The sequence below is a fragment of the Pipistrellus kuhlii genome, unplaced genomic scaffold (genome assembly GCF_014108245.1).
Source record: "Pipistrellus kuhlii isolate mPipKuh1 unplaced genomic scaffold, mPipKuh1.p scaffold_m20_p_6, whole genome shotgun sequence".
In the NCBI taxonomy this organism is placed as follows: Eukaryota; Metazoa; Chordata; class Mammalia; order Chiroptera; family Vespertilionidae; genus Pipistrellus; species Pipistrellus kuhlii.
Window position 1 is genome coordinate 73608327 of NW_023425562.1, and position 23479 is coordinate 73631805.

At 49.3% G+C, this 23479-nt stretch overlaps 1 protein-coding gene and 1 pseudogene across 2 annotated transcripts in view; both read right to left on the reverse strand.

The window, feature by feature from the left end:
• The window catches only part of ACSS1 (acyl-CoA synthetase short chain family member 1), a 54122-nt gene that overhangs the window by 15999 nt on the left and 14644 nt on the right, over positions 1–23479 (reverse strand). For both annotated transcript variants that reach the window (XM_036418471.2, XM_036418470.2), the window contains exons 3-5: positions 4464–4663; positions 1231–1406; positions 699–851 (exon numbers count right to left, since the gene is read on the reverse strand). In XM_036418471.2, coding sequence (XP_036274364.1) covers positions 699–851; positions 1231–1406; positions 4464–4663 — 529 coding nt within the window. The remainder of the gene's footprint in view (positions 1–698; positions 852–1230; positions 1407–4463; positions 4664–23479) is intronic.
• LOC118707819 lies at positions 5007–8318 on the reverse strand (annotated as a pseudogene).

A 23479-nucleotide genomic window follows, 5' to 3' on the forward strand; every position in this document is an offset into this window, starting at 1 on the left:
ACTTATTGGAATAACAAAACATGTCCTAGGGTTTGCTTTATGACTCCTAAAGATGGCTCACTATAATATTATAATTTCCACATACTAAATGTAAGTTGCTTTATCAAAGTAAATTTTTTACTTTTGAAATATGGTCCCAATGGGCACGGTAATTTTAGGGGCCCATGAAAATCTTCTACTTTCTCTTAAAATCAGGAGAAAAATATGATCTTTTAAGTTTAAAAGAAGTTTTAAAATATAATAGTATATATTATGTATTTGGACATTTATTTAATAGAGGAAGGGGCCCAGGAAGGCCACAGTGTCTTGGGCCTGAGCATCAGAATGTGGCCCCACCAGCGAGTATGCCAGAGCTGGCAAGGGCCCGATTCCTGCAAGCCTTTGAGCCAATAGGCAACACGGGCACAGGTGCAAAGGGCTAAACACCAGCAGTGAGTCCAGGTTTGGGGCCTGGACTGTTTCAGCAAAAACAAGACCACGGCCCCCCTTTCAACCCACTCCACTGGACCAGTGCCACGACTGGTAGCAGCCCTGCTCATGAGCACACTCACTGCGGGGGACACAGGAGCCCCTCACGCCCACGGGCACTGCTTTAGAACAGGAGGCACTCCAGCCTTACACCCAGCCCCACAGGCCCCTGCCCTACCCCACCAGGGAGGCGAGCACTGCCCACGCTGTGCCCACCACCAAGGCCGTACCTTGTGTGTCATGGCGGCAAATAGCAGGTAGCCCGCCTGGGTGTGCACGAGCCCCTTGGGCTTCCCAGTGCTCCCGGAGGTGTACAGCAGGAAGAGCATGTCCTCACTGCCCATGCTCTCTGGGGTACACACAGGTTCCTCCTGGGCCATAGCCTGAAGGGGGAGACAAAAACAGCCCCACCCAGGGCAGTTAGTCTCCCCTCCACTCAGCGCCCCTGAGAAGACCTCTCCCTGCTGCTGTGAGACTCCTCGGACCGAATCCGAGCTCATCTTCTCTGACCTAGTTCCATTCCAGATACAGAGAAGACGCAAAGTAAAAGGATTTATCCAATCATTTCTGTTACATCAGCTGTTTTCACTGCTGGTGGTGTCTGAGTCCCATCTTCCCAACCACATGTGATCCCATCCAATACCACCCGGAACATCTCAGGGGGACCCAGATTCAACACTGCAATCTGACAAGGCTCAGACCCAGATAACCCAACAATAACCTCTCCTCATCAAACTGTACAAAGGGAGGCGGCGGACCCACCTCCTCAAGGTGGACATCCAGCTTCCCCATGGGGACCTTGTTGTCCGTCCTGTGAGCCACCAGGACGTGCTGGACCGTTGGGCATTGCTTCACGGCTTCATCCACTATCTTCTTCAGCTCCACCACACGTCCTCCCCTCAGTCCTTGGTTGATGGTGATAACCACCTTGCACTTTGCTGACAGAGACAACAGACATTTCTCATCAGCTTCTTCTCCACTTTGACCCTCACAGCCCAGACCGGCAGACACACATTCCGGGCACAGGAGGGAGATAAAGTCCAATGTTGAGTACATGAGTCAGCAACACAGAAAAGGGTGTGCCTGCTTTGCAACCTTTGTGCAGACTATAGAAGCTCCAGGCCTTTCCCCAGCTCTGAGGAAGAGCAGGAAGTCAGTAGAGACAAGTAACTTGGAAGCTGAACTCTCCCAGCCTTCCACCTGCCCGGCAGCTTTCCTAGGTGAGAGGCCGTCACATCACCCCCAGCCACAGCCACCATGAGGCAGAGACCAAGAAAGCTGGGCAGCCAGAGAGCGAGCCCCAATATGCCCTGTGCACTAACTAGGGCTAAAGTGCCAAAGAACAGAGATCACACCCCAGGTGAATGCCAGGAGCTGCTGGCCCTTACCCTCACCTTCAGGGAGGGCCCTCCAGGCTTACAACTGCTCTTCAATGACCCAGCCAGGCTCAGCCAGGTCGGTGGCAATGCCGGACTGAGCAGAGCTTCCATGGTTAACCTGGGGTGGGGGAAGGGGAGGTAGAGCAGGGAATCATGTACAAACACAACCAGGCCTCAGGACCACAAATGAACCTTGCACTGCGCCCTTAACTTGGATGACCCGGAGGAATCGGGTTACAGTGGGGTTTTACTTCCCTAAGGAAGAACCTGGAACAACCATCCAGTGTAGGACTGGCTAGTGGGGCCCCTGTAGTCACTCTGCACCAACAGAGCCACAAGCAGAACCCCGACTCCAGCAGCCCTCAACAAGTGACTCTCAAAAACCGGAGTATAGCCGAGACTGGTTTGGCTCAATGGATAGAGCGTTGGCTTGGGGACTGAAGGGTCCCGGGTTCGATTCCGGTCAAGGGCATGTACGTTGGTTGCAGGCATATCCCCAGTAGGGGGTGTGCAAGAGGCAGCTGATCGATGACTCTCTCTCATCCATGTTTCTAACTCTCTATCTCTCTTCCTTCCTCTCTGTACAAAATCAATAAAATATATATTTAAAAAAAAAACACAAAAAAAAACGGAGTATAAATGCCCTGCTCCCTCATCCCTGGGTAGGGGGGTTATCCTAACACACGTGGTTGCATCAAATTACAAGATTTCCCTGTGGGACTGAGCACTGGGCACGCACTGTGAAAGTTGCTCTTATTTGATTCCTCTTCCAAGCCTCCCTCCCACTGCCCTATAGCACCTTACAGGACCCCTTCCCAAATGAACTTGAACTCACACCTCAGGGTCTGTTTCCAGGGGGAGCCCTAACTAAGGCACCAATCTCCCTCGGCTTTTCAGTCTGAAAAGCAATTTCAAGCAATATACCCACATTCTTCCTTCCTCCCTAGAGCCCTAGACATGACATAGCCTTGAGGGCTGCCTGAGAAATCTCTACACAGGCCTTTGCAGCTGGATGACTCAGCAGGTTCTATACAGGGATCAGAGATCCTGACTCATTGCTCTTCTTTGGAACTTCACAATCAGTCACCTTGTGTAAACAAATTCTGTTGGGTAGAACCTGTCAGGGACTCTCCAAGCCCATGTCCCCCAAAGCTGGGACTGGTCCAGGTGAGCTCCCTTCAGGAAAAGAAGAGAGAAGACCCAGAAGGTTCAGACGGATCCTTCTCAAATAAGCGCTCTCCCCCACACCACCACCACCCCAAGAGAAAACATGGGCCTGTCCCATCCAACATGCTACAATCCTGTGATGTGGGTTTTAGCTCCTCCCCAGCCTCCCATGGCCCATGCCCCAGTCCTGGAGCTCATTTGTCCAAAGCCTCTACTTGGGTGCAGGGCAGGAGTCTGTGTGCACAGGTTTGGTCCCTAGGAGGTGTGTGGGGAGCACATATCGCCTTGAGGTTCCCCATAGCTGGGCAACAGGTCCTGGGTGAGTGCACAGCACAGGGGCTCAGGCAGGATCAGCCTGACACTTTGAGAGGATTCATTTTACCTTTTTGTGTTATGAGCAGGTATCAGCATCTGTATTAGTTTTCTATAGTTCCCATGTCCAATTACTATAAACTTAGTGGCACAAGCACTAATTTTTTAGCTCACAGTTCTACAGTCCAGGTGAGCTGCACAGGGTTCTGTCCTAAGAATCCCAAGGTCAAAATCAAGGTGTCAGGGTGTTATTGTCATAATCAGCTGGCTAAAGTTAAAAATAGAAAGAAAGCAACGCGGAGGCCAGACACCAGAAGCATGGTCACCTGGGCAGCTTCACTAGGGAGCTGCAACTTTACACTCCCCGGTCCAGCTGCTCACCAGTCCATCCACTGCAGATCACTGGGGGGAGGGGCCCAACAAAGGGGAAGATGGGCGCATGTGCAGTGAAGTCTGAGTGATGTAGGGAATGTAGAAACGAAAATGTTAATCCTAAAATGGTTATGAAAATGTAAGAACCCCAATGGCCCCCAGAACTTGGCACCGTCCTTGGGGAGCCAGCTCAAGGACTCTCTAAAATCTCACTGGAGCAGGGTTCAGACTGCATGGACATGGGGCACCAGGCAAACACTGGACTCTGACACCAAAAAAAGGAAGGAGATGCTATTGTTCTGCACACTGTCCAGGAAATTCTGAGCCACCTGTGGACAAAAGCCTTAAAGATTCATCACACGCTCTCATACCTGACTCTAGGCCTCCAGAGATGGTCCTTCATCATACTTCCCATTGGAAGGCTTCCAGCTATTGACCTGTGAGACCTCACCTGTACATCTCCAGCTTTATCTCTTCTCCTCTGGAGTGACACCAGCTCACTCCAGGTCCTCAGGCACACTGTGCTCCTCTCACCATTCAGCTGGTACCTACGCTGTTCCCTCCACCTGGAACCTTCCCTCCCTTCCTCCCCTGGCTAAATCCACCACACTTGGATCTTAGCTCATAGAACAAATGCTCAGGGAGCGGTAGTGTCTGTCAATTGTCTTGTGTGACTTTTATGAATGCCTGTCTCTAAGTCCAAGGAACAAGGACCAGGGGGCTCTGGGCTCCTCCCTCGCTCCCTCCCCCTGCCCACATGCTTACCATCATTGATCCTCCCAGCCAAGGACTCTGCGCTGAAGCCAGCAAAGACGACATTGTGGACAGCGCCAATCCTGACACAGGCAAGCATTGCAGCCACAACTTGTGGGGTCGTAGGCATGTAGATGGCCACACGGTCCCCTCGACGGACCCCATGCCTCTTCAATGTGTTGGCTATGCGGCATGTGGTCTCCAACAGTTCCCTGTGGCACAGAGAAGAGAAGGCCATCAGAGAAGGAAGAGGCCCAAAACTCAGAAGATTTGGAGTGGAATCATTCTGCAAGTACTATATACACATACAGCCAGTGCCTAGAGCAGCGATTCTCAACCTGTGGGTCGTGACCCCTTTGGGGGTAGAACGACCCTTTCACAGGGGTCGCCTAAGACCATCGGAAAACGCAAATATTTACATTACGATTCACAACAGTAGCAAAATTACAGTTATGAAGTAGAAACGAAAATAATTTTATGGTTGGGGGCCACCACAACATGAGGAACTGTATTAAAGGGTCACAGCATTAGGAAGATTGAGAACCACTGGCCTAGAGGATAGCAGACAATCAAATACTTACTGCATGGTGAGGTCGTTGTTTTTTTTTTAGAAAAGAATGTTTTTAACTTTGTAAACTAGTATTGACAAAGATTCATTATCACACTACTGAGGTAAAATGACTGTCTTTGGGTCCATGTAGGGCATGGATTCTCAAAGACTGTAAGGATCCAAAGCCTAGATCATCATATTGCTGAGTCTTCTTAAAACATTCACCTCCAAAATAGAGACTTCATAAGTGAGACAGTGGGAAAATGCAAGACCCCGTCTTTTTAATCAACACAGTTCATGGCATCAAGGAAGGCTCTTGCCAGGCAAGGTCCCAACCCAAACTCACGCAGCAGACCCCAACTCTGTAAACCCACAGTGAGTCAGAAGGGAAGGTAGGACAGTAACCCTCCACGCAGCCTCGAAGGAGTGTTGGTGGGTAGTAAGAGCACCCCATTTCTCCTCATACTAAGTGCTAAGTGGGTGCAGTGGGATGGGGACTGTGCTAGGAGCCCACTAGCCCACACCTCTCCCCTCCCACATGTGACCCCACCCTCCACTCCCATGCTTATTGTGAGGCTCAGCCTGCCAATCAGAACCCTGTACCTCCTTGACCAAACTGATTGGTTTAGGGGTTAGCACATGACCTAAACCAGCCCAATCAGAGTCTATGGCAATCATAGACTTCCCACTTTTCTGGAGAAGAGCAGGAAATGGGAGAAAAGCAGCAGTGTGTATATACATACACATACACATACACATACACATACACATACACATACACATATACATACACATGCATACATTCAGGATGAGGCAAAAGTAGGTTTACAGTTGTCGGCATGGAAAATATTTCAATAAATGATAATATAAGAAAAAAACACTGTTTCCCATACTCATCTATATGACTGGGTTCCAAGGATTAGGCTCCACACTCACTAGTGGTCCCAGATTTTAGAATGCTACCCACACCTGAGGACTAGTCCACCTTTTCAGCTCAGAAGCCTTGGGAAACACAGAATGCTCAGTTCCTGAGGGGGTTCTTTCAGCACCCCGTGAAACCAAAAGTGGAGGACTTTCCCCTTGCCACCTCAGCTCTATCACTGATGATCTAATGACTTTCCAGTAACAGTCTCAGGGCTGGCACTGGGCTCATGTGTAAGTGATAAACCCCACTGATCCTGGAATATAGCCCTCAGGTCATGCTGGTCTGTCTGAGAGGGTAGATCCACAGCACAGTTTGCATATCTGAAGGGTAGATAAAAAAAAGGCTAGACTTAATTTATTCAACAGCTGCTGAAATTAGACTTGTGTCTTGAAGAACTGAATCAGTCCCAGAAGAGATGGGTGTTAGCATATTAGCAACAGTAGTTAGCAGTGGCTGAAGCCCTGGAGAATACACACTTCATCAGTCCCTGCTAAAACAGAGCTATTAGAAAAATTGGCCAAAGTAACAGATTTCAGCGCTGACACAGGGAGCTGGGATAACTGACTTGAAGACAGAATCTGAGTTTTCCTAGTAGAGGATGAAGACGAAGATGGTGACACAGAAGAGTTCTGTAGTTTTGTTGAGGTTTTCCTTCATTTTACTTGCATAACTTATTTTAGGCACTATTTTAGCATGGCTGTTGTCCAGAAAAACTGGGGAGGTTTAAATAGGGCCCAGGAGTCCTCTTTGGAGGCAACAGCAGAAGCATGCTTTCCTCTGAGCCAATCAGCAAACTTTTTCTGCTCACACCAGGTTTAATATCCGTTTTTCTGCAACATATCATCCACAGCAGGTTTTCCTCAACTTGTTCTTCCAGGCCCAGTTTCATATTTCAAGATGGGCTTCAAACCATCTACTCGATTTCCCTCTTGCTCATTGTAGTCAGGATTGAGAGTTTCAAATCCCTGTTTTAAGGTTGAGACACTGGTCTCTGTTGCATTATTTTGTCACCCCTAACTGTCCTTCCCTGCAGGCCTGGTTGCCCCAAACTGCCCTCCCTTGCTGGCCTGGTCCCTCCTAACTGTCCTCCCCTACAGGCCTGGCTGCCTCTAATGGTCCTCTCCTGCAGGCCTGGTCATCCCCAACTTCCCTCCCCTGCAGGCCTGGTTTCCTCCAACTGCCCTCCCCTGCAGGCTTGTTCCTCCTAACTGTCCTCCCCTGCAGGCCTAGTCTCCCCTAACTGCTCTCCCCTGCTGGCCTGGTTCCCCACAACTGCCCTCCCCTACAGGTCCAGTCCCCCCCCCCCCAACTGCCCTCCCCTGCTGGCCTGATCACACACAACTGTCCTCCCCTGCTGGCCATCTTGTGTCCACATGGGGGCAGCCATTTTTTACCACATGGGTGTGGCCATCTTGTGTGTTGGAGTGATGGTCAATTTGCATATTACTCTTTCATTAGATAGGATGCCTAATATGCAAAGTGTCCCCTCAGGGGATCAATCGCTCACTCACTATGACATGTGCTGACCATCGGGGTGGTGCCAAATGAAGGAAGGCCCCTATCGGCCCTGATGGCCCGCCAGACCTAGGGACACCACCCCTGAAGAATTTTGTGCACTGGGTCTCTAGAAAATTAAGTTTTTCACAATCCTTGGCACTATTGTGCCTAGTTTTCCTTTTGTTAGGAATGATATATCCACTCTCAGATCCACTACCACCATTATCATATAACCATTTTATGATACAGCTGGAATTATTTGTTACAACACCATTTGGAATTACTACAAGATCACTCTTATCTACAGAGTGGTTCTCTTCAGATTTCTTTTCACAAGTCTTTCCATTCTTTTTTGTCTATACTGTTTTTCCTGAATAAAATTTCTGGTTTTAATTCCTGCTTTCCAGAAGGTGCTGGTTTTTGCTGTCTGCTTCAGATTAGTGTCTACAACTTGCTGGTCACCACTAAGGACCCTGACACTAGGGTTGCTGGGTTCATCAGAACCCAGCTTCTTTAAAGATATCTCTCTTTCTCCAGCATTACCATTTGGTTCACCACAGCCTGTATTCCTCTTTGGTGTTTCCTGGTGCAGCTACAGGGTGTGTTCCTGCTCATGTTCCAGCTGCTTCGGCTGGGCATTGGAGCAACTAAGCTCCATACTGCAGGTATTAGTGAGGCTGCAGGTAAAGGTGGAGGTGATGGTGGTTGTGGCTGTGGCTGTAGAAATAATAACCATGCTGGTGGTGGTACAGCCACTGCTGCTGCTGTTGGTCAGATGGTAGTGGCTGTGATGGTGTTGAGGTTGTGGCTGGGACTCCTTGCTGAGGCTGTGGGCTGCTGCCTTTCTTATTTTCTCTGATTCCCCAACATATCCCCTAGTAAGAGCTGACTGACCAAGTCAGGAAAGGGTAGAAATTCCAGGAGAAACTAAGCCTACAGGAAAGAACCAGATAAAAGGCCCGAGACCACAGAGAAGAAACTGGTGTGCACGGGAAAGATCCAAGATGGCACTGGCAACCCCTTCCTGAGTGACCTTTTGACAAGCTTACCTTCATTAGCATGTTAAAAACCATGCCCAGTGTGGAGACTTAACAGGAATGAGACGTGACCTATGGCCAGGCATGTTCTCAGCCTGTTTAGAAGCTGGTCTACTCCCCTGCAATTCCTAGCTCTCTCCACCCTTTTCTCAGAAATCCTCACCCCCTAAACCCACCTACCTGCCACCAACCCTGTAAGACTCTCCTAATTTCTTCAAGTCGGAGAGAAGGTGTCAGAGTATAAGCTTGCCCTTCTCTGTGCCTCGATAGAAGAATAAAGCCTCTGCTCTGCTTTACTGAACACAGTCTGATTCTTCCTTTGTGAGCAACATTGGGCAGAAGGGCCCTACTGTGGGGTCTCTCACTGACAAGGGCTTGGTGACACTCTCTCGGGTTGAGGCAGGATCACACCTTTGCCCTCTGCGGTGCTCTGAGAGGCCTCGAGGGGGCAGTGGCAGCCTCCACGGCCAGCAGTAAGCCAGAGGTCAGACTCTCCTCCAAGTTCTTTCTGCAAGGCCCCTACAAACATTGTCACAGCTCCCCTCCGTTCAAAGGGCCATCAAGGAAAGGGCTACAGAGAAGGGTAAAAGTCAACAAGAGACTGTGCAGGAAACTATAGCAGAAAGAAAATGAAAGGTCTCTACCAAGGGCAGGGACCTCCAGGGGCTTCTGCTTCTTCCCACAGCCATCATACAAGAGCCCAGATGAGAACCAGATCCCAAGCGCCCTCCCGCCACCACCACCAGCTACTCCTGCCCAGGCGGCTCCAGCACGCCTCTGTGAGATTTCATCTTTTCTCCTTAAAGCTTGTGGAAGGAGGACCAAGCTACCTTTCATTAGCACCCCACCCACCACTTGCCAAATGTTATGATGTAAGAAAGAGAACCCCAACATCTCCCAACACTGAAGTCGCCAGAATCCAGGGACCAGAGACACGCCAATTATATCCAGGGGAGGAGGCTGGGATGGCCTGCGACAGCGCTGAAGAGGCAACTATAGCCAATAGCATGGCCATAGCTCTGGGCAGTGCTCCAGGGAGATGGAGCCGGAGTGTGAGTGACAGATCAATGGTGCTGAGATCCAGTCATCCTGCAGACCAGAGGCAGCAGTTTGCAGTCAAGAAACAAATGTGAACTGTTCCAACAGAGAAGCCTGCGTTAGTTTCTATAGCAACTGCACAAGCATGGGAGCTTACCTTTCTCAACTGAGGCGCAGCAGGCGCCATCCGCCTTGTGTAACTGTCACAAGCATTAATGACGAGGATCACCCACCTGGGACCCTGCCAAACCTTCAGTAGGTATTATCTTTCCCATCAGATATCTTTGTGTGAACTCATTTTCTAGAATGACTAAAATCAGCTAACTCACTTTAGTGAACTGCCAAGATGCTAATAATTCCATTTCTAGGAATCATGGGGGTGAGTGGGGCATCAGACAAGAAAATGAGAAGCAATGTTTCCTCCAAGAGCACAGTCTGACTGGGGAAATGAAGGTACATGCACGAGAGTGTGACGCGCATTACGATCTCAGTATGGTGACACACCGCTGAGGCAGCTATGGAAAGCCTGGCTGTAAGGAGGAGGAGCAAGGCAGCAAAGAGGAAAGGAAGGAGTGAACGCTCCCTAGAGGGGCACATGCCGCCTGGCTGTCACAGCTGGGCAGCTGACCCATAGCCCTGGGGGAGGGCCTGGAGACCACCCTGAGGCAACCCTTGTGTCCCATGGAGAATCAAGGGGACTCAACCTGTGCCCAGGGGCTAGAGCTGGAGCTGGGCCTGGGGGAGAGGCACAATCCTGCTGCATCCAGAGGAGAAATTTCTGATCAAGGATTTGATCCAGGTATATCTCTAAGCTCACTCGCCTTCCTATCCACTCTGCCAAAGCCATAAACTCAAAGTAAGAAGGTGCAGCCTCCCCAGGTTTTGAAATCTCATTGTAACATTCTTTTTTGTTTTGTTTTTAAATATATTTTATTGATTTTTTTTTTTTTTAAACAGAGAGTAAGGGAGAGGGATAGAGAGTTAGAAACATCGATGAGAGAGAAACATCGATTAGCTGCCTCCTGCACACCTCCCACTGGGGCTGTGCCCACAATCAAGGTACATGCCCTTGACCGGAATCGAACCTGGACCTTTCAGTCCACAGGCTGACCGCTCTATCCACTGAGCCAAATCAGTTAGGGCTTGTTTTGTTTTGTTTTGTTTTGTTTTGTTTTGTTAATCCTCACTGAGAATATTTTTTCCATTGATCTTCAGAGAGAGTGGAAGGGGGGAGGGAAGAGAGAAACATCAACATGAGAAAGACACATCCACTGGTTGCTTCCACACGAAGCATTGGGATGGGCCATCAGAAAATATGGTGAGCGAACCTAAGTCTTCAAAACATTAAAAAATAAATGTTATTAAAATGATCTTGTTGTTCCAAGTGCTCAAAGATTGTTCAAACGCATGTTTTTGGATTCTCATGCCTTCGCAGAAACTTCCACAAACTGAAATGCTACTGCTTCTGTAGCAGAAGGATAACGCCTCAGTGACCAGAGCTTCAGGCTGCTCCAGGAACCACTGGCTGCCTCCATGGTCTCTTTCCAAGGATGGTTATGCACACTTTCTGAGAAATGATCTCACTAAAATGATTTAAAATTATGTCTTCAAGTGCAAAGAGAAATATGACACTTATTATCCAGGTACTGAGCAAGATATCTAAACTTGTCTGCCATGTAGACTCCTCGGGGCCAAGCACTCAACCTGGGCATATACAAATAATGTCACCAAATACGCAAATGTGGCCTTGTGTGCATGGTGCTTAACACCAGTAAAATGCTGACTGGCCTTGTGGGGAAGGAAGAAGACCTTGTACACTAGTAGCTAACCCTTAAGCATCAACTGGGAATAACATCCTATCCTAAAGACATCGTTTGACTAAAGTATTTGTAACCAGTACGATACCCACCCCAGCTCAGGTGTTATAAAGGCACCTCGGGTCCAGCTCAGGCCAAAGCAAGACACACTGAATTGGAGTTCAGAAGAAAGAGAAAGAAATACACCAGCATCCATTTATCTGTTTTTAAATAAAGCTTTTTTTCATGGTTACTATTTGGAAGTATCTTTCCTTCCTAGTTCTTTCCTGATGACAGCCCAGGGAAGTAAGATAAGCCATGTGTGTGATCGTGTATTTAACGGGAACGCGTGATTTGCTCACTTTCTAAAATTACTCTGGCTCTTAGTGGTCATTAAATAAACACCTGCTATCTGACTTACCTCTGATGTGTACCCACTGAGTACAATCGACTCAGGCAGAGACTGGGGGTTTATTGCCTCCTTCCCAGTGTCTAGAACTGAGCCTAGCTCACTCAGGATACTCCATAGGTATTTGTTGAATTAATGGGAACAGCGGGTAAGCCTGAAACGACAAGAGCCTGGCAGGCCCAGGGTCACTTGAGCTTGTGCTCTGACCATGACCACTGTCCACCTGCAGGTGCCTTCCACCTTCTGAACCGAGAACGGGCGGGCGAGGTTTGCCATCACCTCAGTGTCACACTGGCCGGTAAATACCCTGCCCCTTTCAGAGAGCAAATAGAAAGGACCACCACCACTAGTAAACCAGCTCACACCTACTTTTCATTTCCTCCTGCCAATGAGAGACTTAAACCCAGGTCATTGTGTTGATATGGGAGTAGAAGGCCTGTAGCAGACACAAAACACTTCACGGACAGTTATTTCTCTTCTCTAAGCCGACTGCTTACAGGGGTAGGGTAAACTCCGTGGTCTAGTTGCAAACAACTGAAAGAACGCTCATCTTCCCCTGGGACACTTCTCTAGAATTTGCTATCCTCGTCAGCAAACCATTTCTGAAAGACAGCGGTGGTGAGAGAAGAAGGGACTGGCTTGGGGAAGCAGAACACTGAGGAAGGACCTAATGAACACAGGGAGGACATGAAAGCCAGGCAGGGCGTGGAGGTGGCTCATGTATGGCCCCTCAGAACTCCCTGCCTGCTGCAGACTCCTCAGATCCAACATTGCTGTGGCCACTAAACCTGATGTAACGGTAATGGAATCTGCTCCCTCTGCTGTTTGTTCCGTGAGAGACTGGAAGAGGCTTGGGAAATTCAGCCTGATGGGCTCATAAACCCAGTACCAAATTCCTCACACAACAGTTGCAGTGAAATATAAAGCAGTCGCCACACTTAAACACGAAAAGCTCCCAAAGCTGCTATTTTCCAAGGAAGGCCCCAGACATTCTTAGGCTTCACAGGAGCCAATATCTAAACTGCCACTGGTGATGCCGGGTCAGCCAGTGAATTGGGGATCGCCAGAGCAACCTGTTTTCTAAAGTTCTTACAAGAAATAAATGTATTTTCCTTGAGGCTTTGCCGTGCTCTGTAGAAAGTACTGGAGTCAGAGTTTATCTCTCAGGCCAAACAACATCTGACCAGAGATGGGGTACCCACTCCAGCTCCCCATACCCCTAGAGCCTTGGCTGTCTTATCTACCGAATGGCCTCGGGATAAGGCCCACTTTCAGAGGGATTGTGAGGATGGCTGTGTTCTGAACTGCTGTGTCCCCCCAAATTTACATGTGGAAACCTTAGCCCCCAAAGATGATGGTACCAGGAGGAGGAGCCTTTGGGAGGCGATTAGGCATGAAGGTGGAGCCCTCAGGAGTGGAATTAGTGCCCCTATAAAAGAGATCCCCCAGAGCTCCCCTGCCCCTTCCACCGTGCAAGGACGCAGTGAGAAGATGCTGGCTGTGATTCAGGAGAACCTCAGAATGTCACCAGGCTGGCGCATGAACGTGGACTTCCAGGCTCCACTACTGTGTCTCCTACTTACAGGGCCCCAGGCTGTGGTGCTTTGACATAGCAGCTGGAGCCGACTGAAGACAGGGATCAAATATGAGGTCCCAGGCACAATTATCGCAGAGAGTGGCAGAAAAAGACGCGCAGTGAAAATCGGTGCCTCCTTCATAGAAGGTGGGCACCTCCAGTGCCTGTCCTCAGGAGGGAGGATGAAAATGCCCGTTTGGTTTCTGTGTATGAGCAAGTACTGTATCTGTGTTATTCACTGACTCAGAGTGAATGAGCCTCGCAAGCTTGTGAATGCCATGTGTGAAGCCCTCACCTACATAGCCCACCTGCTGTGTCCCTGTGGCAGGGGCTACTGGGAAGTCCTCACCTTGGAGAGGGGGTGGATCTGAAAAGGGTCCATCAACCACAGTCAGGTCTGCAGGTTCCCAGCACTCACTCAGCCTGTGGCCTGTGATTCTGAGAGGCTGGAGGGAAGGCAGACCCACCCCTCCTTGCTCTGTGCACCCCACCCATCCATCACCCACCGCATCACCCCGCAGTCTCCATCAGCAACCCCACCTCCTCCAGCCACACCTGCTGCCCACTAAAGCACAAGAAACCTCCTCTCCAGGCCTCCTCAGCATCAAGGGGGCTGGCTCCTTCTCTGGCCTCCATGTGTTACTATCCAGAGCACCTTCCCCCTATCTGCCTACCCCCATCATAATTCCTGCTCATAGAATGACAACAGTAACTGCTATTAAGTGCATGTCCTGTGCCCAGCTGCTCTGAATCCTTTGCACATCCATTTAACCCTCACAACAGCCTGTCATCACCCCACCCTCAGTTTCCAGATGAGGCACAGAGGCATTCTCACAGCTCTTCAACTGAAAGGGTTAGGCCTGGCTCCAAGGATCTTGTCTCAACCAGTTCCTCTATGGTATAACCCTCAGCATCAGAACTGCTCACTTTCTTTACTTTTTTCTTTTTTTTTTATACTCTGACATTTTTATATTTTATTTTTAAGTTGTAGGTGTATATAGTTTAATAATAATAGCAAATACTTATAAACCACTAAATACCACTCTTCTAAGTGCTTGGGCTTATTAACTGATTCAATCATCATTATTATTATTCCTGCTTGAAAAGGGACATTGAGGCATGGAGAGAACAGAGTCAACAATTGTTAGCGCTAAAATCCAAAATCTAGGTCCTGGCTTGTAAGCTCCATACCATACCGCTTCTCTGGAACAGAACTGCTCACTTTCTATGGCAACTGCCTGGACTTCAGGATTTTTGCCATCTGTCATCCCTGTTATAGATGTATCATTGTGTGTGTGGGGGGGGGGGGGGAGGCATTTTTTAAATATATTTTTTATTGTTGATAGTATTACAGATATCTCCAATACCTGCTCCCTTTGATATCCTCCTTCCAGTCCCTACCCCCCACCCCCAGGTCTTCCCTACCCTATTGTCTGTGGCCTGTAGAAAGTACTGGAGTCAGAGTTTATCTCTCAGGCCAAACAACATCTGACCAGAGATGGGATCCCCACTCGCAGGGCTATGCACATAAATATATAAGTTCTTTGGTTTATCTCTTGGGAGGGGGGGTATTTTTATGTAAATTTATATTTTAATATGCTTTTATTGATTTCAGAGAGGAAAGGAGAGGGAGAGAAAGATAGAAACATGAATGATGAGAGAGAATCATTAATCGGCTGCCTCCGGCACGCCCCCTACCCTGGATCAAGCCCGCAACCCGGGCATGTGCCCTGATCAGGAATCAAACTGTGACCTCCTGGTTCATGGGTGGATGCTCAACCACTAGCCACACTGGCCAGGATATGTAAATTTATTTTAAAAATAAACTAAAGGCTCTGAACCTGAGGCTGGACCCATTCAAAACGGAAATAAGGAAGTGTTAAAAGTCTGCTAACTGCAGTTACATCCAGCTTCTCTTGTAATCAGGAGGAAGGAGAACTAGGATGGGGGGAGCCTTTTCTTTCATAACTCAGTGCTCGGTTCCACACTCAGGACCACGTGTCCCAGGGTTGTCTCCCTGGGCGTGTCCAGGCCAAATGCCACGTCGCACATCTTTCTCTCCTACTCTGACACAGCCTAGCATGGCACTGGCCTCTGGACAAGCCTGTGGAATGGAAGTAACCATAAGACTTCAGAAAAGCTCTGTCCTCCTCCCTAATTAATGCCTAATTTCTGGCTGGACCCATGTCCCCTCTGACCCCAGCAACTGGCCTTCAACCAGAGTCTTGTCCCCTGAAAAGACGTTCTTTCCTTTCTAGAGCAAAGCCCGCTCATATCACTTGAAGGAGGAGCCAGGTTCCCATGCTCCAGGGGCGCCTGCAGGCTGGCAGCCTGGACAAGAGACACTGGTGGACCTTGGCCTGGAACCCGGCCCGGAAAACAGCTGGTGTCCTGGCAGGACATTCACCCCCTGCCCGGCAGGCTTGTTTACCTTCCAGGAAAGCCACAGAAGTGATGCTCTTTCCCGGGCAGAAAATGAGAGAGGATGTTGGTTTTCACTTTATAAAGACATGCACTTTTCCCTGTGGTTACAGGAAAACATGCCACAGAATGTTGTCAGGACCCTCTCCAGGTTTGCATGCCCACGTGCCATCTGGCGGGTCTCTACTGCTCCACACAAGTCCACTGGTCAACCAGCAATGACAAACCAGAGCAAGTGGGCTCGATACCATCATAATCAACTAGTTATTAGCAACAGGAAAGAAGCAAAGGGAAGGCCAGACATGGACCAAACCCTGGGGGAAGGAGACTGGACAAAAGGAAGACAGACGTATGCCCAGTAAAGTTGGGAGGGACTAAAGAAGGTGTTTGCTGTCGATCACACCGGGGGCGAGGTGGGGGGGGGAGGGGGTGAAGATTCAGGATATATAACCCCCTCAACAAAGGAGTTTGCTCTCTTGTGCTCTTGGCTCTCTTAGAAGTCATGTGACTCCATGTTTGTGGGCTCCCTTGCTCCTGTTCGCCTGCATTCGCCCACACACAATGGACTGATGGGCAGCAGCTAACCTGATGCTGAGCTGGACCTGGCTCCCACACGCAAAGGACACTCTGGACTATGGCTTTGCTTCTAGCTTTGTTGAAACCCCAGCTACACTTCTTCTATGATGACCTAAGGGATATTGGTCTTTGGAAATGCAGGGATTTAATTCCACACAAATAAAAATCACTCGTTCTCCCATGCGAGTCCCAGAAAATTCTTTTCTCAGAATATTGTAAGAAGTGCTAGTCCCTCCTCCCCACCTTCCCACCACACCCCCCGACCCCCAGCCAACACACGGTGGGGAAGAGGATCCCCCACTTCGTCTCACACCAGGTTCACACAGAAAGATTCAGACCAGACACAGATGGGGGTGGCTCTATTTCTCGGGCTTTAAGGGGAATCCGCAAAGCCTTCGAAGTGAACCCCCAAAGGAAAGTAAGTAGGGCCGGTTTGCTCTGGCTGACACAGCCACGTGGGTGGGGGTCCAGAGGGCACACTCAGGGTGACTGCCTCTGGCCCAGGTTGTTTTCCTGGCCTCTGGGTCGCAGCCTGGAGAAACACCACTGCTGACAAGAATGACTCATGCAGTCCACTGCTGTGCCAGCAAATGTTTAACAGCCAACACTTTCGGGGAAGAAAGCCCGATTTATAGCATTTGCCAATCACCGTAGTGCAAATAGTCCCACCACATTCCATTTCCAGCTGCCAGCATGACTTCCTGAAAGACTGAGCCAGGACTTGGGAAGAGGAGCCCCTATAATACAGATCCAAGCCTGTGGGCCTTCAGCACCCCCAACACAGCCTGTGACTCCCCACTGAGGCTGGCCCTGCAGGCCATTACAACCAATGTCTTCCTTCACAGAAACAATCATTGTTAATTACTTAATTCACTTTATTTAATAATTATTCAGTTAATAATCTACACTAATAAAAGAGGAAAATGCTAATTGACCATACCTTCGCTACGCCGACAGTTGATCAGAGCCAGTATGCAAATTAACCCAACAAAGATGGCGGTTAATTTGCATACTCTAAGGGGGGGAGGAGTGATGACTGAAGACAGCAGAAAAGGAAGAGGGAGGGAAAGCAGAAAGCAAGGCAGCTGCCAGAGGGAAAGCACGGGTGGGGTGGGGCGGGCATCAGTCCAGGGGTTTTGGCTGTAAAACCAGCAGAGACTGTGGTTGAGTGAGACAGAGGGCTTCTTTTGGGGGGGTGGGGAAGCTTCCAGTCAAAATGGTGAAGTAGGTAATGCTATACTTACCTCCTCCCACGACCACATCAAAATTACAACTAAACTACAGAACAACTATCATTGAGAACTGCCAGAAGTCTAGCTGAGCAGAAGCCCTATAACTAAAAACACATGGAAGTAGCCACATAGAGACTGGTAGGAGGGGCAGAGATGTGGAATGGGCAGTTAAAAATTAATCAGGGGTATCTCAGCTGTGGAGGTTCCCCCCTGAGGATAGAAGCATCCCAGTTCCACCCAGGCTCCCCAGCCCAGGGCTTCTGGCTGTAAAACCAGCAGAGACTGTGGTTGACTGAGACAGGGGGCTTCTTTTTTTTAATCCTCAACCCAGGATATTTTTTTCCATTGATTTTTTTTTTTTTTTTTTTTTTTTTGAGACACAGAGTGTGGAGGGGAGGGAGAAATGGGGGAAGAGAGGGAAACATCTATGTGAGAGAGACACATCGATTGTTTGCACCCCTGCAACTAGGGCCAGGGATTGGGCCTGCAACTGAGATACGTGCCCTTGACCAAGAATCAAACCCACAACCCTCTGGTCCTCAGGCCGATGCTCTGACCACTGAGCAAAAACCAGCTAGGGCGATACAGAGAACATTTTAATGGCTGCTGGAAAGGAAAGGGTAGAGAGAGGGGTAAAAAGGTGAAGGCACTGAGAAGTACAAATTGGTAGTTACAAAATAGTCATTGGGATGTACAGTACAGCATAAAGAATATAGTCAATATGTAATGACTATGTATGATGTCAGATGGATACCAGATTTACCAGAGTGATTACTCATAAGTAATATACATGTCTAATCACTATGTTGTATAACTGAAATTAATATAATATTGTATGTCAACTGTAACTCAAAGGTAAAAAAAAAAATTAGTTAAAAAAAAAAAAAAAAAGAGCCAGGGCTGGTTTGGCTCAGTGGATAGAGCATCGACCTGCGGACTGAAAGGAGGTTCGATTCTGGTCAAAGGCATGTACCTTGGTTGCGGGTACATCTCCAATAGCGGGTGTGCAGGAGGCAGCTGATCGATGTTTCTCTCTCATCGATGTTTCTAGCTCTCTATCCCTCTCCTTTCCTCTCTGTAAAAAAATCAATAAAATATATTTTTTTTAAAGAAAAAGAAAAGAAAACTGGCCTTGCTGGTGTGACTCGGTAGTTGAGTGTTGACCTATGAACAGGAAGTCAAAGTTGGGTTCTCGGTCAGGAATATGCCTGGTTGCGGGCTCGATCCCTAGTAGGAGGCATGCAGCCAGCAGCCAATTGAAGATCCTCTCTCATTATTGATATTTCTCTCTCTCTCTCTCTCTCTCTCTCTCTCTCTCTCTCTCTCTCACTCTTTCTCTCTCTCTCTCTCTCTCTCTCTCTCTCTCTCTCTCCCCCCCCCTTCCTCTCTAAAATCAATAAAAAAATACATTAAAATTCACTTGGAAGGAATGAGAGGAACATAATGTATGCCTCTTTTATTCCACTCCCGGTCACCACCCTTTTTTTAAAATTTACTTTTGATTATAGTTCACATACAATATAGTATTTTTAGATGTACAAAACCATGATTAGACATTTATATAACAAGTCACTTTCTGTTCCAGGCCATAGACCCCTGTCCCTGGGCTTAAGGCACTGAAATTGGGCTTCCACAGGCTCCACTCCCATCTTCTGGGTCAGAGAATATACTCTCAGATACACTCCCTGACAGGCTGTCACCTGGGCCACTGTAGCTGGCTGTGCAGCTCGGTCAGCCTGGTCCCAGGGCACTAGCTCCCCGCACTCCAGAGCACTCCCACGCCTTGCAACACCCTTTTGCAGTTCCACAAAACTGCCCTCATTTGCACCAGCTGCTAACATGACCAAGACTTCCTCATGTGAAACATTAGACTGGAAAACTACCCATAATTCAATCATAAGGGTTAGAAAAATAATAGGTGTTGTAATGTGAGGGGGGAAAAAACAATCCTTTGGAAAATAGCCAATGCACCTACAACAAGTATAAATCGTGACTGGCCCACCCTGGTGGAACCACTTAGTTACAGGTAAAGCCTGGAGCCCAGTAGTTAGAACAGAACTTGAACAGCCATGGTGCACAAAGGAAGGATTCAGAGGTTCTCGTCACTTGCACTGGGAGTAGGGACGACCAGGCCCCACCCAAGCAGCCTGGGACGGAGCAGGTACAGGCCCAGTCCCCACACTGCAACCATCAACCACGCACGCATCAGCTGGAATTAGGTGCACAAACCCACCCTGCCAGCAATAGCCACGGCATTCTCTCCACATCCAGGCCAGCCTCCCAGGGGTGCATCCGCCACCTCAGATGCCTCACACCCAGGTGTGCGGGTGCCTCGGGCTGCACCAGGTAGCTGCATGCAGGAGCAGCTGCATGGTGGGCTGCTGTCTTGCTGTCACCCAGTGTGATCAGGAGATGCTGGGCTCTGCCCGGAGAGGCTCCACTGGCTGCAAGAGGCAACTGAGCCAGTAATACTTGTGGTTTCCTGACCCTTAGACCAAAGCTGTAAAAATGTGTTTGAAAGCTCAGCAGTGTCTGTGGGTCCCGTGAGTCCATTCTGATTGCCCCCGAGGGAAGGGCTGGAGTCTGCCAGAGGCTGCTCCTTGGTGGATTTGTAAGCACCTGGGATAAATTCTGCTTCTGCTTAGAAGAGAGGCAGTGAATGGAAGCTAACGAGAAAATAAACAAATGGGACTACATCAAAATGAAAAGCTTTTGCACAGCAAAAGAAACCATCAACAAAACACCAAGAAAGCCCACCATGTGGGAGAACATATTCGCAAATGTCATCACTGATAAAGGTTTAATCTCCAACACCTACAGGGAATTTATACAATTTAATAAAAGGAAGATAAATGATCCAATAAAAAAAATGGGCAACGGACCTAAATAGAATATTTTCCAAAGAAGACAGAAGGAAGGCCAAGAGACATATGAAAACATGCTCAAAGTCACTAATTATCCGAGAGATGCAAGTCAAAATGGCAATGCGGTACCATCTCCCACCTGTCAGAATGGCTATCATCAACAAATCAACAAACGACAAATGCTGGCGGGGATGCAGAGAAAAAGGAACCCTCGTGTACTGCTGGTGGGAATGCAAACTGGTGCAGCCACTGTGGAGAACAGTATGGAGTTTCCTCAAAAAAACTAAAAATGGAACTCCCATTTGACCCAGTAATCCCACTTTTAGGAATATATCCCAAGAAACTAGAAACACCAATCAGAAATGATATATGCACCCCTATGTTCATAACAGCACAATTCAACACTGCTAAGATTTGGAAACAGTCTAAGTGCCCATCAGCAGGTGAGTGGATTAGAAATCTGTGGTACATCTACACAATGGAATACTACGCTGCTATAAAAAGGAAGGAATTCTTAACATTTGCAGCAGCGTGGATGGACCTGGAGAGCATTATGTAAAGTGAAATAAGCCAGGCAATGAAAGAAAAATACCACATGATTTCACTCATTAATAAGGAACATTATAACCTGATGAACAAAAAGATAGATACAGAGGCAGTAAAGCACCGAACAGACTATAAAATTACAGTGGGAAAGCAGGGCAGTATTAGAGAGACAGGGAAAGAGATTAACCAAAGGACCTGTATGCATGCAAATAAGCACAACCAATGGACACAAGACACTGGGGGGGAAGGGGGATGAGGGCATGCGACAGGGGTAAGGGAGGCTGGGGGAAGATCAATGGGGAAAAAAAGGAGATACATGTACTACTATATGTAATGCTTTAAACAATAAAAAATAAATAAATAAAGTAAGAGAGTGGCAGTGACTTCCCTTTTCTGCAACTAAATCCTGACAAATACTTTCTTGCCATGTGACCCGAGATGCATTTGCACATGCGAATACCCAGGCCCCCCCAGGAGATCCTGGCTCAGGGCCCAGGCAGGGTCTGGATGTGTGTGGTTAGAAACCTCCCAGGAGACTCAGGCACACCTGGGCTAGATCACACTGCTTCCGATCCTGCCAAACGGACATGTCACTCAGGCTCTGGCATGTTTGGAGACCACAGGGAACTCCTGAAAACGTCTGCATCAGCAAGACCCTTCCACCCTTTTCTAAGTTCCCTGCCCACACTGCATACACAGGCAAGGCTTCCCCCAAGCCGCCTTCCAAGAAGAGCCAGCAGGGGAAAGGGGCTGGGGCAGCCCGGACAGGGAGCATGCGGATCCTCTCACCTGCCAGTGGTCCAGAAACCTCGCTCCAAATTTCTAAGGGGAAGTTTAACTGGGTTTGTTGACAGGAAATGGTCAAGCCTCTCACCCACCCCTGAGGTTACCACAGCAGATGGGACCCAAGACAGCCACAGGGAGGGCCAGGAGAAAGAATGGCGAGGAGCGAGAGAGGGACAGCACCTGTCTGAGGAGCATGCAGCACCCACCACTGTCCCTTCCTCTGGTGCCCACAGCGATGCCCCCTTGCCTCAAAGCACCCCGAAGTGCCATGCCACGCGAGCATGTGTGCTTTCTCCTGTTCCACTGTAACACCAGGACTCCACAGCCCAGCCTCCTCCTTACACTGTGCCTTGTGCCTCCTCCCAGCGACCTGGAGCCCCTCATACTGGTGAGTCCCCTCCCCCTGAGCTGGTATTAACTGACCCATCCTCCTGGGGGCAGGGGGGCGGGGAGGGAGAAGGGGAGGGCAACATCTGGAACACATAGCCCTGATCAGTGAAAGGGCATTTTGTCTGCACACAGCAGAGTTCAGGCTCTGCACACAGCAGAGTTCAGGGCCTCGGCCTCGGATCTGTCACCACGCTAGTGCTCCTTGGGAGACTCGGGTTACTCGGCACAGCCAGCGAGCCAGGCAAGGCTGACTTCAAACCCCACTTCTGACCCTTCCAGCTGGGTGAGCTTGAGATTTCCTGAAGCTCACTGGGTGTCAGGTCCTGGGCTTTAAAACCAAGGGCCACCATGAATATGAACCAAGATCATCCGCGTGAGCTCCTTCCAGCTGACCAGGGGCTGCCCCCAGGGCAATGGGCAGCCATGACTACAGGAGGACCCAGGGCTGGGCTGTGAGGTTTTCGCTGCAGCCTTCCCCAGATTCGTTCCCCGTGGCCCTGGTCCCGGGCAGGTCCTGACGGGGACCAGGCACAGGGCATGGCGGTGTGTCCCACAGTGAGGCCCACAGCACAGCTCACCCCACTGTCTTGAGCCTCCAGAAGCAGAGGGAACACACAGACAGGAACAACAGAGCACTGTCCTGGAGGCCTTAACTCCCAGCCAGCTGCAGTACAGCCTGTGCCCTTCCCTCCCCTCCCCAGAGCACAGGCAACCCTACCCCCACCCACTCCCCCAAAGGCTGGTACCAGCTCCCATCTGCACCCCCAGAGTCTGCCTTCTCCCCTCACCAGGCTGTGCACCTTCACCTCCCACAGCCCAGCCAACCCCCAACACCTCCGGATGGAAGAAAAGGGTTCACAGAAGCAAGGATCCGGTTCCAAGGGGTGTGTGCTCCCCGCAAGTGAGCCTCTCCCACTGCACTCAGAAAGTCCTTCAAGGAGGTTTCCCAGAACGGACAGACAGACTCCCTCGGTGTGGGTCATTCTAAAATATGAAATTCCAGGGGCCTTGGTTTGCCCAAAAGAGGGACAAAGAAAAATAAGTGGTCATGTTCAGAAAGGTTCAAACACTTCTACTTCAACACCAGGAGCCAAAGTCTTAGGGAAAGTCTTAAAGCCAGCAGGACCCAAGGAAGACCGGGTCCTGCTGGATTCTGGTAGCCAGCTTCCTCCCGGGCTGGAAGCTGGGACACCATTCGGACGGAAGCCACTGGCCCCTCCGCCCTACCCAGGGGAGCCCAGGGAACACACCAGCTTTGACCTGTGCAGCAGTGACCAGTCTCCACACCCTTCAGCCTCACTCTGCCAGTTTATGATCCTCCCCTCAATTGCCCCCAAATTTTAATAAAGAATCTGCTTACCGAGGTAATTATTTGGGGGTGAGAA